General features: G+C 36.7%; 1 protein-coding gene across 1 annotated transcript in view; it reads right to left on the reverse strand.

Moving 5' to 3' along the window:
• Window positions 1–6,231: 6,231 nt before the first annotated feature.
• Window positions 6,232–18,229, reverse strand: part of rhoj (ras homolog family member J) — a 49,568-nt gene continuing 37,570 nt past the window's right edge. Inside the window, exon 5 of the mRNA XM_072568341.1 lies at window positions 6,232–15,492. Within this exon, the coding sequence (XP_072424442.1) occupies window positions 15,346–15,492 (147 nt within the window). The 3' untranslated portion in view covers window positions 6,232–15,345. The remainder of the gene's footprint in view (window positions 15,493–18,229) is intronic.

The following is an 18,229-nucleotide window of genomic DNA, read 5'->3' on the forward strand; positions in this document are numbered from 1 at the left end:
GAGTTAAAAAGAACAGCACCCACAGAATACCATGCATTAAAATTGAGGTGAAGTGAGAGTCTAGATTATGTGAATTAATCCCTGGAGTGGATTTTAAAGTCACAGCTTTCTATCTAATAGGTGAAACTATGACTTCTAAGCCAAGACTGAGTGAAATTTTTAAATCAACATATTTATTTTTCAACTATGACTAACTCATCTATTACTGTTTGATTCTAACCTTTACTGTGTGAAGCAATACTTTGGCGAACTAACCCAAAGTATTTCATCTTCCCACAATTTAATTTCCTATTTGATACATAAAGTTGACAAAATAATACCAATTATTCATGGATATGCCATGCTGAATAGGCAACAATGTAAATATAGCTCCTAAAAACAGAGCAATCCTTAATACAAACCACAATTACTGACAGATCTGTTATTCTTGTTTGAAATGATTTGCTTTGCAATTGGATTTGTATAATTGTAATGTTTTATTATATTGCTACATTTAATTAGTACTTGTTCTTAATTGCTAGCTGTTGCAATAAGAAAGTAATCCTCCTCACAAGTTGTGAGCAATAATTATTATAATTATGTGACTATTTTAATCGTGTGGGAGGTGCTAAAACATTTGTTACACCTTATTAAATCACAAACTTGTTATTCTTTTGGTTAGTAATTTGATTTTAGCTAATCACAAATAAATCGCATTGGGATTTCAATAAACATTTTATATTTAATGCTTTGTAATTCTAAGTTTATCCTTTTATACAGAATACAGATTTGTACTAATCTAATATACATTGCTGCAAAATGATAATTCTATCCATTGACTTTGCATATTCTAATGGCTTTATTTCAACAATACAGTTGATCAACTAACGAGGAAGAATTTAATACTAAAATGGCCCATTGCTGGGTGATGAGGTAGGCCCAGAGCAGATGAGTACAGTGCAGAGGTGACCTGGAGGGAGGTCTGGACATCTTGTTGAGTTTGAAATTCATTCAGGCGGAGAGGTGAAGAGTCAAAGCAGACTCTTTATCTCAAGAAAATCATGAAAGGAAAGGTCACTTGGTGTTTGTGAGCAGAGGCGAGATTGGACAAATGGATGGGGTTGGCAGCAAGTGAAAGGATAGAAGGATTCAGAAGACTTTTGGTAGACATGAGTTATTGAAGCTTGTGATACTTGATACCTAACAGAAAGAACATACTTTTTTTTGAAGTACCATATATGTTGGTGTCTCTGGAGACAGATGAACACCATGCATGTGACTGTACATGAAATTGCAGTGATAACACCAGTATAAGGAGTCTTGAATAGTTTGAAAATATCTGTAATAATGTATTATAAACATGAAGGATAGAATTTCAGTTGGGATCCGTGTAGAATAAGTCAGAGTTGGAGATGGAAAGACTGAGTATTTCTTGAACTTTTGTTTTTTAATTTCAGTTAACTCCAGCAACCTGAGCATTTTACTTTTGCAAGGGGCAGTTGGACTTTGGAATTATCTTTCGATGCAGAATGGGTCTCACCCAGAGGCCAAGGCTATTGCAAATATGCAGAGAATTTGGTTAGCGACTTCAAGATAGAGCAGGGCTTGACTGTCAATAAATAGCACACATGGCTGGAAATACAAGAACATCTCCAAAAAAAAAACCAAGCGACGTCACCTGAAAATATAACGAGTGGAGGATATTTAAATAACTTAAGTTGGTGGCTTCTCTGGCAAAATCGAGCTGAGGGTAATTACATAAATTAATCTAAGTTCCTTACAGCATTGCAATCTGTAGGGGTGATTGACACTCTTTTGTGCAATTAATTGTCTATTATATTTTGAACTCACTAAGCAAATTCTTGGAGATTAATTAAAGACAAAGAGGTCAGTATAAATGCGTCTTCTAACATATCAACAGATTCAATAGGTTTTTTTTGATGACTACTCTACTTCATATCGAAATAAGATTGGCACAATTTGAAGCTATTATGGATAATATTGAGCAATAGTCCATAATATAGGACCATGAAAATAACACTAAAGTTAAACAATTCAGAGTATTAGGAATCTTTGGGATGCAGCAAAAGTGGGTTAAGAGTGAATTATCAGTCAGTTACACATCTGGCCAGAACTAGAGAGCATAGGTTTAGGGTGAGAGGGGAAAGATATAAAAGAGACCTAAGGGGCAACTTTTTCACACAGAGGGTGGTATGTGTATGGAATGAGCTGCCAGAGGAAGTGGCGGAGGCTGGTACAATTGCAACATTTAAGAGGCATTTAGATGGGTATATGAATAGGAAGGGTTTGGAGGGATATGGGCCAGGTGCTGGCAGGTGGGACTAGATTGGGTTGAGATATCTGGTCGGCATGGACGGGTTGGACCGAAGGGTCTGTTTCCATGCTGTACATCTCGATGACTCTATAAATGCAAATGGTGGCAGGGGGAACCTTTGGTCTTAGAATCACTTAGAAAAATTATGATGCTGTAACTAGAGCAAGATTTTCTGGGCCTTATTTTCAAGTCTTGGAAGTGCTCAAAACATAGTCACCATTGAAAGAGATGTGGAGCCAGGGAAGGCAAGACATTCTATCTCCAACCAAGTCTAAAGAATACCACTCCCCCAAAAACCTACCCTTCACATTCCACTCCTCATCTCAGAAAATAACTGAGGAGATTACACCTGGGAAAGAACAAAAACTAAAAATCAAAAGAAAGGAAATAATAAAAATTATGGACAATGGGTTTGCAAGATAATCAATTCTATAGTCTTACCATTAAAAATTGCTTAACCAACTTTGGTGCGTTCAGTTTTCCTAATGTTTAAAATAGACATTCAGACCAGAGAAAGAAAGCATATGAGAGCAAAGAATTCATATGTAATTAATTGTATTATATGCCTGGGATAGAAAGCCTAGAGTGAACAAGTCAAATCAAATTATGTCAAGTTTTGAAACTTACTTAGAAATTGTGTGCTTGTTCCAGTAAGAAACATGAAAGCTGTAGAATTGTTAAAAAAAATCTGAATACATAGCTTCGCTACCTAATCTGGACAACACCTGACTACCACAACTGATGGTAATACTCAAATTCAATGAAAAACAAAATCCAGAATTAAAAGTCGAATGATGAGCATGAAATCATTGGGGAAAATCTCATCTGGTTCGCTAACTCCTTTAGGGAAGGAAACTTCCATTTTTAACTTGCCCTAGGCCTACATGTACCTCCAGATATTCAACATTATGGTTGACCTCTGACTGCCTTAAGAAGTGACCTAGCAAACCACCCAATTACATCACGTCAGGCTTCTTTGTCCTGGATGATGGCAAATTTCTTGTCAAGGAAGTATTGTTGGAGCTGCATTCATCCAAGCAAGTGCATTCCATCTCACTCCTGACATATAATACCTTGGACAAGCTTTTGAGAGACAGAAGGTCAGAATTACAGTTGGTCCAGATCAATTTTTCTGATCAATGGTAACCCGCAGGATAATGATAATGGAGGTTTCAGTGATAGTAATACCACTGAATGTCAAGAGGCAATGATCAGCTTCCCTCTTGTTTGAAACAATTGCCTGTCACTGTGGTGTGAATGTAAGCCCAAACCTGGACATTGTTCAGACCCATGGACTTCTTCAGTTTCTGAGGAGTCTCAAATGGTGATGAATATTGTGCAGTGAATATCCACGTCTGATATTATAATGAAAGGAAAGTCATTGATGAGAAAGCTAAAGATGCTTCGGCTTAGGACACTATCCTGAGGAACTCCAGGACTGATGTTATCGAGCTGAGATGACTGACCACCAACCATAACGATCTTCCTTTGTGCCAGATATGATCCTCAACCTGCAATGAGTGCATTCCCCCTCCCAGATTTCCATTGACTTTTCATTTCACTTGGTCTCCTCCATGTGCCACCTGGTCAAGTTGATGTCAAGGGTTGTCACTCTCAGCTCCGGAACTCAACTCTTTTGTTCATGTTTGCATCAAGGCTGAAGTGAGATCCGGAGTTGAGTGGGTCTAGTGGAACACAAGCTTTGTGTCACTGAACAATTATACCTGAGCAAATGCTGCTTGGTAGCACTGTTGATCACATTTTCTATCACTTTATTGATGTGCAAGAGTGGACTGATAATTGGCCAGGTTGGATCTATGCTGCTTTATGTACAGGAAATACCTGGGTAATTTTCCTGTGAGGGAGATACTGGTGTCATTGATGTACCAGAATAGCTTGGCTAGAGATAAGGCAAATACTAGAGCATATTTCTTCAATACTATTGATGAAATGATATCAGGACCCATAGCCTTTCAGTATCTGATTTGTGTCCAGCTGCTTCTTGATATCACGTGGAGTAAATCAAATTAGCTGAAGACTGATAGCTGTAATGCTGGGGACCACTGGAAAACACAGAGATGAATCATCCACTTGATCATTTGCTGCTTATGTTGTTTGATATACAAGCAGTACTGTTTGGCAGCTTCACCAAGCTGACACCTCATTCTCAGGTATGTCTGGTGCTGCTCCTGGCATGCCCTCCTGCACTCACCGTTAAATCAGGGCTACACCTGGATGAATGACATAGCAGATTGGAGAATAAGTCAGGCCATGAGGTACTCCCACGTAATTGGTAACTGATCTGCTGCTGCTGATGGCTCACACCTCATGCATACCCAGTCTGGAATTGCATGAGCTGAATGAATCTTAGTGCAACACAACACAATGGAGGGTACCCTCACTATGAAGGTGGGACTTTGTCTCCACAAAGTCTGTGTGGTGGTCACTCTTACGGTCACACACAGACGCATCTGCAACAGGCAGGTTTGTAAAGATGAGGACTCCATCAGAAGTGCTGCTGCCAAGCCACTCTGGGCAACTGAGTTTGAAGTCTCCCACTTAGGTATCTAGTAACCAGCAGGAAATCTCCATGCCCATGTTTGGCTGGATGCTAAGAGACTTCACAGGGTCAAGAGTCAGTGTTAAGGGATCAGAGATTATCTCCCTCTTGACTGTCTGCCTCAACCTTTGTTGTGTCTGTCCCGTCACTGGGAACAGAGTTTGTCATCATTACGGGTGTCTTAGTCAATGCCATTTGGTCTGTCCAATTGCATTCCTTTTTGGGATTTCTTTTGAAGATACAACTGAGGACATTAGAAGAATAAGTGAGAGGAGGGTCCTGCGCTTCTGGAAAAAAACGTGCAAGAGAGTGGGCTTAGTGACTTCTCAAACAGCATGAAAGAATGGCAGCACCATCGGACAAGTGTACCGACATAAAAAGGGCAGTGGTGGCCAGAGATAAAAACTACACAGAATTAAATCTGTTCCTACAGAATGATAGGGAGATAGCTAGCTGACTGGTTACTTTTTTGTCCATGTCTTTTTTTGCTTAGTTATTACAGCAGCTGAAGAGTACAGTTAAGAAATTCACTTAGGAGATTGCTGGGCAGAGAATACATTGTAGCTGTAATATGTGGGAGTTGATGGACATCCGTACAATTTGTAGTGACCACACCCATTGCAAATGTTAGCTTCTTGAGGAAGCTCAGTACAGAGTTGATGAGTTGGCATCTGAGCTGTGACATCACGTACGAAGATGAGCTATCAGGACACTATTTCAGGAGGCAATCACCCCCCTTTAAGTTAATCACATTACCTTTGATGTGTGAGCGGGGGTAGAAGAATGTGACTGAAATACTTATTAAATGTGCTGCCTTCATCTTCCTAGTTGCTGGACTCCCTGCAATGTATAGGACTTGAAATTTGTCATACCATTAAATTGCCATCTTTCATTTAAAATACATATCCTAAGTCATCACTTGCCATCCTCCTCAATCTTCAAATGTTAGCTCAATTATGAAGAGCTTGTAAAATGCAGTTAGCACTACTTTGACAGCTTTACTGCATGTCAAAAAGGTACAGAATGAATATTGTATTAGCACCATGTTGTGAAATAAATAATTTGCTGTCCTTTCAGTGCAATCATAAAAAGGATGAATGTTCAACTTACTAAAAAATCTGAGCATGTCTCAAAATTTTCCAAGGCATCAAATCTAATCAGAACAAAATGTAGACGACAACGTCCAATAAACTTTTACTTTCATCAAAAACTATGCACAATAAACAGAATTATACAAAAATTAAGAGTACAAAGCAATTGTCATAAGTGATTACTTAAATCTGTTGCATAGAAATCAAAAGCAAATATGGAATTACACATACAAATGCTAATTACAAGTTGCCTTTCATATTTTAACAAGGTTAAATTATGTGGAATTTGTGTTTCTATTGGGTTTAAATTATTGCTTCTTCTGAAACATTAATACCTGTATTTACTTAATACATAGAAACAATATTAAGGCACTAAAAAGATATTGTACTTGGATACTGTAAGCAAACATATTAGTCAACTTAAGAGAGAGAGAGACTCCGAGCACAGAATTCTACCCAGTAAAACTGTAATTACTGTCCAACAGTAATTTATAGAGATTTCATGGTTACCAGTTTGTGCAAAGTGGAAAAAAAAAGTATTAATTACATGATTTTTATTTCATCTGAGTTGAGCAAGAACTGTATCTAGACATAATGTTCACATGATTTAGATCTTTGCAACATACAAAGATTTGATCAGATTAGTGGTACTTTCCCATTTTAAGTTTAATGACGTAAATTAATGCTTATTAATAACTGAATTTTTTAACAAAGGAGACAATTGATATAACAATATGATCTTACAACTACAGCTTACTAATTGACATTGTGAAATAAAGTCACCTGATTATGTTTTAAAGTTGCCTTGATTACATATTTTATCATGTGTTTAGAATCTTTCATACATACCTTCACCCCAAATCATTTTCTGGGAGCAAAATAATAATTATTATTTACTGATAATGCATTGAAATTTGCTGGGAAGTATGAATGGATGATGTAGGGAATCTTACTTGAAAAGCTAGATGAAAAATATTCTCAAATGCACCAACTGGTACTTATCTATCGTTAATACTTGTAGAGATATGTTGGCCAGTTTTTTCTGCAATTTAACTTCTTATCTGAAAAGCAAAACCATGGTATCAATCCCATAAGCACTGATGTCAAGTTGATCCTTATGATTGCAGAACTTACTATACCCAAAGTACATATTACAGAAAGGCATTTAAAAAACATAGCTAATACTCTGTTTTGCTATTTGGGGCAGTAGTCTTCTGTAAAGTAAATTGAAACAAATGAATCAAAACATTATGTACTGTATAAGCCAACAGTAAATCCACAAAAGTATTGTTAAGAACAATTGACCCAACATTCATTATTAATTGATATATTTTATCAAGTCAAAAATGTCAATGATTACGTATGCAACATCATTGATTTGTTCAGTCTGGTTCTTTAAGGACATTTCATTAAGATCCTTTTAAATGAAAACCACAAAGAACTACTTTTGTTTCGGTTCTTGCATTTTGATGCTTCAGATTTTTGTTTTGAATTAAGACAGAATTGTTAATGTGTGTTGAAGGGAAATCAACAATAGACACAAATAATTTCAAAATGCAATTAGTGCCAATCACGCCTGGTTAAGAGTGGTGGAAATTTGCTAACTAGATGATATAACTGATAGGTAGATAGATAGATAGACAGAGCCCTCAAACTTAAAATAAAGTCAAAATTTTAAGTTGGAGCTGGTGACAAATCAAGCAATGACATATGGACAATTGTAATAACTGGCATAAGATTTTTTTTAATTCTAAAGTTTGCATCCCCAAAACACTTGTGCTTTGCAACACAGCATTCAGCTTATACAATGAATTTTAGATAAATTACTATACCGTGCATACTTTTATTATTTATCCTGAGTGAAGTTATGATGTTTGATAATCCTATAGACATCTTACCTGCAGTAGATTGCTGTTCTTTGAGCTCATAAAAAGGGTAATTGCAGTGTGGAGTGATATAAAATACCGCTATGTTCACAAAACTTGTGTATGTATTAAAAGTACAGTATTTCCTGACCAACAATTAAACTGGTGACTGGAAGACCACAAACACTTAAGCTGAGAAACTGGTCAGGAAAATGCCACAGCCAGTAACTGTATAAGTATTGGAAGAATAAAGAGCAGCCAGCCCAACACTCTTGTTTTAAGAAATATTCCAGTTCCTTAAATAAGCAAACGAGTTAGTTGAATCATTGAAAAAAAAATTCACCGACTGTACAATCACCACATTTATATGGATGTAATTTCTATTAATATCATTTTGATGTGGTATTAGATCATGCTAAGAGACTATTTTAAGTGGCATCTAAATATCCTTGAGAAATTGAAGTTCAAAGCAGTGCTCTTTAAATTCCTTCATACATTCTCCATTGCAAATTACAGCTACTGAATGAATGATCTGTTTGTGTAGCATGGCACTAACACCATTTTCACTCATTTTCCATTGCACTCTCCACTGCAACCATCCATCAAGGCCAGTGAGACAGATAAACCTTTTCTTCCAACTAGCTCTCATCTATCATCAGAATACTTGTTTACCTGCTTGCCAGTCTCTAATTGCAATTTTAAAAAAAAGCTAAAATTTGAAAGCTAATTAATTCAGGAAGTCTCTAAGTGAAAAGCAGGCAGGGTTTCCATTGAGAATATTTCCAGAGCAAAGCAATTAGATTGTGGATTTGTAATTGTTGAGATGTCCAATTTCTAATCTGTTGTGCAGTTAGACTGACTAGATGTGTAATAATGTCTGGATTGGAGATTCTTTACATCTTCAAATACAAAAATTGCATTCATATAGTGCCTTTAATGATCTAGGTACATCCCTGAGTACCTTACAACTGGTGAATCACTTTTAATGTGTAGTCAGTGTCACAGTTTTTATAGATTAGAACTTTGTTGTGTACCGTCCACCTATTTCACAAATTTATTCAAAAGGGCTGAGAAATAATTTCTTTTTATAGAATACTTCCTATTTCAATTTGGTTTTAAGTATTGCATTGTTTTTTTAAAAAATGGTAATCTGGAAAGTGCCAGGCAGATTAACATGGAATTCTGCTGACTGGTCAACTTGATTGAAGGAAATAACGTTTGTCCAGTTGTCATTTATTGATGAATGGCTGCAATATATTGTAATTATATAGCACAGTAATATGTTGATTCAATGTGCAGTGTTTATTGCTGTTGAGGCCAGAGAAAAAAAAGATACTAACCACCCAGAGAAGCTCATATACGAGCACATTTATCACAATGTTCCATTGACCATGAAAAAGTCCTGGATCACAGGAACATGTTTTTTGTACTGGATGAAAACACCCAAATCCCCATCCTTAAATGCTACATGCAATTAAATTGAACATTTTGTATTTTTTTTTGTTGAATCGTTTTCCACTGGAGATCAGGTTGAAAGCCTACTGTCAGCAATTCTGAAGACACTGGAGTGCATTTAGCAGGTTAGAGAATTCTTTTACTTTTTCATCCTTTTCTAAGCTCGCACAGTGAAGAAATATAAATGCCAGCTTGTTTCATCCTTATCGTCTTAACTGGTCTTTTCCATTACAAATAAACAGCTAATTGCTTCTTGTCCAACAAAACCTCCATTTAAAACACAAGTTATGAAATTGTGCTTAAGATCTAAACATGGTGCTATGCTCATTTCATAAAAACGTTTTATCACAGGAACATATTTTTTGTACTGGATGAAAACACCCAAATCCCCATCATGACTTCTTTTTGAAAAGTGTTTCTCAAGCACAGGAAAAAATTTCTGGGCACTACGCAAAGTAATAGTACAGTACACAGCATGAGAAAGAGGAAGGGAAATAGAATGGACTTTCTCCTTTACAGAATCAAACATATTTTTTCAGAATGGAAGATGGAGGCAGTTTTTGAGAGGAGGTGAGGTGCTTTCACAAAACAGGACGCAGAGTTCAGATTTTAAAAGGGAAGGAGCATAGCAATTTTACAGAGATTTGTCCATGATGGTTAGGAAGGGGTTAGAATTTCAGTTTACGAGCATCAAAGGTTGGATTTGCAGGTATAAGGAGGGGGAAGAATAACACACACAGACACGTTTGAAAACCAGGAAGAACATTTTGAACTCACACTGGTGCACAGAAAATTAGTAAAAATAAAAACTTGAGGATGATAATTTTGCCAGAATTACAGGATTTAGGGGTACAAGCAGGATACAAGTGGTGTCATTTTGAATAAGTTATTACCTGTGGAGGGTAGACATGGCACAGGCAGCAAAAGGAGGATTACTGGTAGCAAAAAATTGGGGACAGTGGTGGGGGGTGTAATTTTTCAGGGATAGAAGAAAACACTTTAGGTCAATGAAGAAGCTGAGCACAATGCCACATCCTAATAAAATTTTCCCAGTTGCTAAATGAAACTGCTAAAGCCCATTCTCTTTCAAAGATACAACACCGGTCTCATCCATTTTAAACTAGTGTTGGAAATTACCAAAATCCCCTTCGCTTAAAACCCTTCAGAGGTTGAACTTGTATTTCAAGCTTTAAGGACTATTTACCCTATTGCAATCAAGTGGAAGTAATCATACACAATGTTAACAAGTTTTGTTGACTGGATTTCTTAAAGAGATGATTGCTTGTTTCCTTCCATTAAAATCAAGTTCAAATTGCAAAATCTAATTTTGATGTTATTTCCAAGCCCAATTTTCAGTACTCACCCCAAGTTTTTGAATAAGAGATTTGTCTTTTTAGTTAAAAGGAAAATCAACCTAATAAACTGCAAAGATGCAGAATACATTGGAAAATAAACTATACAGCATGCTTCCAAGCATATTTACACTGAGGTCTCACTCAATCTCCTGATGCACTTGAACAACATCCCAAGGGAATTCTTTTTTGACAGCATCAACTGAATATATTTAAAACAAATGATTACTAATGGCTACACATGCAAGATAAAGCATGTAAAGACAGTATTTAAGACCAAAACGTCATTCAATTGAATGAAGAGTTATTCCTTTTTAAACTGATTTCTAAATGATCATCCATAGTAATTTAAAAGATATTATTCATGGCTTTGTATCTACTAATGTCAAAAAGAAAGGATGCCTAGTTTATTTTGTGCTTAGCTTTTTCTCCCCCACCTGGTACCTAGGCCCATCAAAATAAAAGCCCAATCGATCATTTAAGGTGAACTGTCCAATGTTTCAGGAGAAATAAATTATATTGCCTATTCTGTCAATGTATATTAAGTCAATATGTTAAAGTGCCTTACAAAGTTTAATTTAATATAGTTGTTAATGATTACTGATACAAGAACTTCATAAAGCTCCAAGTATGGATTGCTTCACTCTAACAGATGTTGACAGACTTGTCTGTTGATTGCAATAGAATAAACGAGGAGGTGAATACATATGTATTGTGCTTCATTCAATAAAAAGAATGCAAGTTCAAGATTGTAATCCCCATTTTGTCAGTTGTCAGAAAATATACCTTTGAACTTGCAAGTACATATAGTCCTTCCATGCATGAAACAAAAGTTGGATTCCTACTCCAAGCTGCAATGTTCAGGATATCAGTAAGAATACAGTAATTAAAATAGTACAAGCCTGGATTGACTCTTAAGAAATAAAGATTGCTGAACAGAGACAAATAAAATAGTAGCAAATGCTCAATTAATTAGATCTGTAAAAATATAATCAGTTGATTAGATCAGAACCTCTATTACATTAAATTATATCTTAACTAGTTTTAATTGAAAACAAAGGAGTTTCCTGTTTGGTTGCCCATAAGTTTGGCAGATCACTGAAATGCAGCAACGCAGCCCTACTAAAAAAATTCATGTTAACTATGGATTCCAATAGGAACAGTTAGAACGCTACCATTTAACAACATTTCTGAATGCTCAAACTTAATGAATCGTTCAGCCTAGAAAATCAGAGCTCGCAGTTCATATAGAATTTGTCTGTATTTAGACGTGTAACTATCTACATTCAGATTATTTCGCATACTGATAACGTTTCCATGTGATGTTTTGTGGATACCATATCTAGTAACAAATGAGGTAATGTGTCTCTCATTTAAACTATACACTAATTCCACCTTCTTCTCTCAAACTTTCATGGTCCGTGAAATCACGTGATGGTAGATATTCCATTAGATTTTCTTCATTTTTGAGCCTCCAAAGTCTGAGTTTGAGATACCATAGCCCACGTTTTCTCTCAGACTTGGCTTCCTGATCATGTTAGTTATATTCATATTTTAACTGCATGTAATAAGTATTGAAAACCCCCCAAAAAAACTTTGAATGCATTAATTCCAGGAGCCTTTTCATGAATAGGTAACTAAGCAACCAAAAAAGGGCAATGTACTCTGTGGTGATCCCAAGTTCACGTCACTTGTGATGACTGAGAAAACTCCTGAACACAAAGTACCTGAAAAAATTTTGACCTACATTATTTTGCCAGCTGGTGAATAGTAGCCACTTGCATGTGCAAGAAATGCAAATAAAATGTTGGATCTTGCAAGCCAGCTCTTACTAACAAAACAACTAATAAGAGCCAGGCATGACTGATTGGAATGTATCTTATCATATCAGGCATATTTATTGATTTCAGTTACCACTGGCGCAAATATCTGGTTATGGCGATGCAAAATGATAAAATTGAGACACAAAAACATTGACTTGTGCTTACTTAAGTAACAACAAAAACCTTAACAGGATGCAGCTAATTAAGGTCGCACTAAGTTAGCATTCATGAAAATGGCTCTGCAAAATGCCAAAGTTATGATTCCAAACACTCAGAAAATATCTGGTAAACACTGTGCAAATAGAAGGAAACAGATTGAAAGTCCCAGTGACATGATAGCAGAATTGATAGTGTTGGTAAATACATTTGGAAAATCTTATTCTGGCAAACCAAATCAGGATGACTAACACCTTCTGACTGCGCCTGTATTGTTCTGAAAAGCTTGGAAGTTGTTGGAACAGTTTGAAATGATTCAGCTCAACAAAAAAGTTAGTTAAATTGGAGTGCTATTCATTTTACACAGAATAATTGTTGTCAGCACAACCCTAATTTCAAGTGATAAATATAACTAACATATATTTGCATAACTTAAGTCAGGACGTAAATTATACTTACCAGCCATTTTTTAGCTGGTATTTATTAATGGTCCAGAATTTACCAAATTATGGGTGATTTAGTGGCACTTACCTTCATTAACTATGTAAATCATCTGGTAACTTGTGGCAAGGAAGGAAATACCCTGTGAATTGCAAAATCACCACAAGTTGCAGGATGAATAGCACCATTGATATTTAAATTCTAATTCTCCCTTCACTTTTGTCTGTCTCTCTCATTCAGTTCCAACCTAGTTCTCCATATTATACTTTCTGCACATTCTTTGACTCTAATTCACTCTTCTGCTCAATCGTTCCACAGTTTCCTTCTCAAAACTTCAATTTCACTACTTAAATGAGTTACACTCAAGGTCTCATTGTTTATCAATGCTCCAAATGTCCTTTTTCACTCCCTCACTGTGCCCTTATTAGCTTACAGTTCCAACAGCTTACAGGACAAACATTTGAGATGAAGGGTGAGGGAAGAACTTTAATAGGGCACATTATAAAGCTGACAAACTCCGACAAATCCTAGGCTAAACGTTTCATGAATTGAAGAGAGTTATTCTGGATTTCCAGTAGCACTTGAATTCAAGTCAAACTGAGGTACAGCATGAAGATATCCCTACTAGACTTTTCTGGTCACGTTGATATGTAGCTCAGTAAACATCATAGCCTCAACGTAGCTTCGTGTGTTCCTTTGTACCAGTCTGAATGAAAAAAAAAGACTTGTTCTACTTGACCTGAAGGTGGTCCAAGGCAGCTTGCATCCAAAATGTGACACTGTACTTTCAGAAAGTGAACATTACTTTTGAATATTTAGGACAAATAAACAAAAAAAAATGGTGTAAAGAATGGAAAAATAATATACATTAGATATTTATCATGGAAGGAGTAATGAGAGAATCTATTCACCAAATTACCTCATCAACTATTGGTTTGCTTAGGTTGGTAGCAGGAGGTCAGGTGAAAAAAGTCACAGGAAGGCCTGAAGCAAGCTTCTTTACTATTAATTGATCGAATGCATGTCAATGCCAGAGAGCAAGTAAGCTACTTGTTACTGAGACCATTTTATTTTTCCTCCCCATTTCTACTTTCTGGCTTAATTGCACTATTGACTGCAGCCAAGTAGAGAACTGGTGATGTGATCGCAGGCCTCTGTCTCCAGAAGGTTGTACGTGAATGAGCGGTTAGAAACCCTTTCTAATTTTCTCTTCCCTGCTTTGGAAGTGCACCCACCCTCTGCTCAGTATCAACGTACTAGAGTAAAAGAATCATTCCCCAGTGATGCCATGCATCAATACACCAATGCAAGATGCTGCAAACATACTTAGCGAGTAGATTTACTCCTTTCTACAAAACTCAACACCATGAATCCTGGTTTTACCTAAAATGCTACTTGAATTTTAGTCAGAGGAAGGTATACTTAAAATGGAGTATGCAAGTCATTGTCATCACTAAGAAAAACAAACAAAAAACAAATATATGTTGCTTGGGTACAAATGTTTAAAGTTGTCATCATGAGAGATGGAAATGAATCAGTTAACTTGTTATGGAGTTAGGAAAGCTAGGATTTCATGATCTCATTTAAAATCTTAGGTGTTCAATTTGATATGTAGTGCAGATGTTATAAAGTAATGCCAGCTTGCTAATGATGTCATGTGGCCATCATCACAATGCTTCAGAAATATTAGCTTAAATGAGTTATTCATTAATCCCTACATGGCTACAAGTGTTCAGATGTCTACTGTAAGTTGCAATAAATGCTTGTCCAGCTTAAGGAAAGCAGTACAGTATAAATACTACTGAGGTCTTCAAATTGCATTAGCTGAGCTTATAAATAGCTGCATAAGGCCACGAAAAAATTAGCCAAAAGTAACAGGTTTTCGATGCAGTGCTTCAATGTGTTCTGTCTAACACCTTTGGCTCTTTTACTCCTCAGACTTCCCAGTAACATCTCTGCCGTAAGAACAGACATTTTTTTAACAATGGCTCAGTGCTTTGCGGCCAGGATCAAGAGAAGATGTATGCCTGGCAAATTGAAAAGTGACCGGTACTTAGCAGTAAACTAATATGACATTTGTGAGGTTCGATAGTTTTAAAGTTAGTCCACTACTGCAGATGATTCCTCACTGGACCAGCTCTCCATCTCTTCTTCATATTAAAGGAACCAGGAAAGAATTTTCTGTTTCCTTTTCCAAATAAAAAGCTTACTGCTTTTACAATCAACTTTTCTTATTAGTCAACCAGAACTTGCTTTCTTGCAACATTCCTTTGTCCTTGTGCATTCCGTCATATTATTGCACAACACACACGACATTTTGCACAACCTCTTTTCCTCTTTTTGGGATGGAAAACTGTCAAAATTGCTTCATCAAACACAGCTTTCAATCCTTTCTGTGTGAGGGCAGAGCATTCCAGGTAACACTGTGCTCCAATCTGAAAAACAAAATAAAGGAAATCCACTTTTGCTTTCAGTTGTGAATCTAGTTTAGGTTTACATCTATTGCCATATGAATCTGATGCCACATGGGTTTAAATTAGCTAAGAATTTTAATTAAAACATTCAGGCATACTGTAGATTCTTAATATCACAGTACAAACTATGAGCCATTAAAAAAAATCATCAAATTTTGAAGTGTAAAACGTGAAACTTTAGTTTCCTTTAACTACACAACATTACAAAAAATGTCCAAACTGGTTAGGACAGTGCTCGGTCATTGCTGATCCCATTTCGCATTAGTTTACCTGAAATTACAGAGCAATATTGTAGATTTTAGGGTGAGGTAGTGACACAGAGGTAATAATCGGTGGATTCAACTCATACTCTTGAGGACAAGGGTTCAAATCGACCATGGCAGCTGATAGAATTTTTTTTTAAAAATCAATGAATGATAAACTTGGACCACATAATACATAAATGGTGCTATGGAACTACCATTGAACTGCTTTTTTAAAAATTGCAGACCCCACTGGTGAGGCCAACATTTATTGCCCATTTAAAGAACAGTGGTTCTATGCATGTTGAAGTTTTTAAAGCACTCAAATAGTGGTAACAGCCAAATACATCGAAGCAAAAAAAGCAATATTGAAATTAAATAATTACATCACTAATCAAATGGTTTTTGATCTGCTCCCAATCTCAGTATAAATTTTGATAAACTGACTATTGTTTCCAAACATAGCTATGATTCTTTGATATGCGATTCCAAGTTTAGCTGCTCATGTTCAAAAGCTCGAGTCAGAATGATAGCGACCAAAGCACAGAAAAAGGCTATTTGGCCAATCAAATCCGTGCCAATCCCAATTGCTTAACTATTCTAACCCCATTTTCCTGCAATTGGCCCATAGCATAGTATGCGCTGGAATCACAAGTGCACATCTTAAACACTTCTTGAATGTTATGATTTCTACCCCTATCACCCTTCAATGACAAAACGCAGTAGACCCAGCACTGATCCTTCTGGTGCACGATTAGTCACAGGGGTGCAGTCTGAAAAGCAACCCTCCACAACCACCTTCTGCCTCCTGCCTTTGAGCAAGTTCTGTATTCAGTACTCCCTTCAGTCTCCTCTCCTTCAAGAAAAACATATCCAGTCTATCCAATCTCAAACTCTTAAGCCCAAGCAACATCCCGGTAAATTTCCTCTGCACCTTCTCCAGTTCAAATCACTCCACTCCTATAATGTGGATTTCCAGAACAGCACACACAATACTCTTATAATGGCCTAACTTACTTCTTATATTGTTCCAGCATAACCTCCCGGCTCTTAAACTCTTTTCTCAGCTAATTGAACATTAATGTTTTCTGCTATCAGCAAAATTCCCAGCATACCTAGAATGCATAAATGAAGCAGTGAAGACCAATGAGAGAGTTTTGAGAGAAATGTCTACCTTCTTAGCTTCTCACAGCAGGACATTGGTTTTTATAAATAAATAACAACTACCAAATGCCTTTTCAGCTTTTTAAAACAACAAAAAAAGCTTGTTATTGAAATTATGAAACAAATGTTGGTTTAGGCTAAGAAGCAACCTTTTGGCCAAATATACCCATCTGGTTGGGTATATGAATAGGAAGGGTTTAGAGGGATATGTACCAAGTGCTGGCAAATGGGACTAGATTGGGTTGGAATATCTGGTCAGCATGGACGAGTTGGACTGAAGGGTCTGTTATTTCCATGTATAACTCTTCCAAACAGCTGGCATAGGGAAGATTGGCTGATTGGCCTCTTTTCATGCAATTTCCCTTTAATTTACCAGAAGAAACTATAACACATTACTGTTAGCCAATTTCTTTCACTTAAAATAAACCCATACAAGCCAACACAACAGAAGTTTTCATTCTTAAAGGCTTTCTGTTTTTTTAAAGAAAGAGAAAATGTAATAGCATTGAAGCATCAGCTTTGTTTTCTGGAGAACAGTTCATGACAGATACAAAGTTCTGAACCTGACTGCAGCATTAATAGAAGCAGTCTTATTCCACTTGAGTTTGGCACCTTCTGAGAATACTCTTCGAGCCAAAGTCGAAAATTGTTCAGCGGGGGGAGGAGACTATCAAAATTGTTCGACAATTTATGAACTTAACGCGGTACCTTTTTTAAATTGGAGCAAGTGGATACATCACTTCCTACTTTCTGAGATTGGCAAAGCAAATAATTCACTTCACATGTGTTCAGGTGACAATAGTCTTGAGAGATGGAATTTGCATTCTGTACCTGATAGTGTCAAACTAGCAGTGTAACTAACCACAGGTGGGTTAGAGAGAATTTTCCTTTTATTAGTGGCAGCAGATTTGACAGCAACTTAGACGGAAACTGGATATGTACTTGAATATGTAAGGTATGAAGGGCTACAGGGGAGCAGGCTAAATTGGGTAATATTTTCCCTGGAGTGTTGGCGGCTGAGGGCTGACCTTATAGAGGTTTATAAAATCATGAGGGGCATGCATAGGATAAATAGACAGGGTCTTTTCCCGAGGTGGGAGAGTCCAGAACTGGACGGCATAGGTCTAGGGTGAGAGGGGAAAGATATAAAAGGGACCTAAGGGGCAACTGTTTCATGCAAAGGGTGGTGAGTGTATGGAATGAGCTGCCAGAGGAAGTGGTGGAGACTGGTACAATTACAACATTTAGAAGGCATCTGGATGGGTATATGAATAGGAAGGGTTTAGAGGGAT

Source organism: Chiloscyllium punctatum, chromosome 4 (assembly GCF_047496795.1).
Source record: "Chiloscyllium punctatum isolate Juve2018m chromosome 4, sChiPun1.3, whole genome shotgun sequence".
Classification (NCBI taxonomy): domain Eukaryota; kingdom Metazoa; phylum Chordata; class Chondrichthyes; order Orectolobiformes; family Hemiscylliidae; genus Chiloscyllium; species Chiloscyllium punctatum.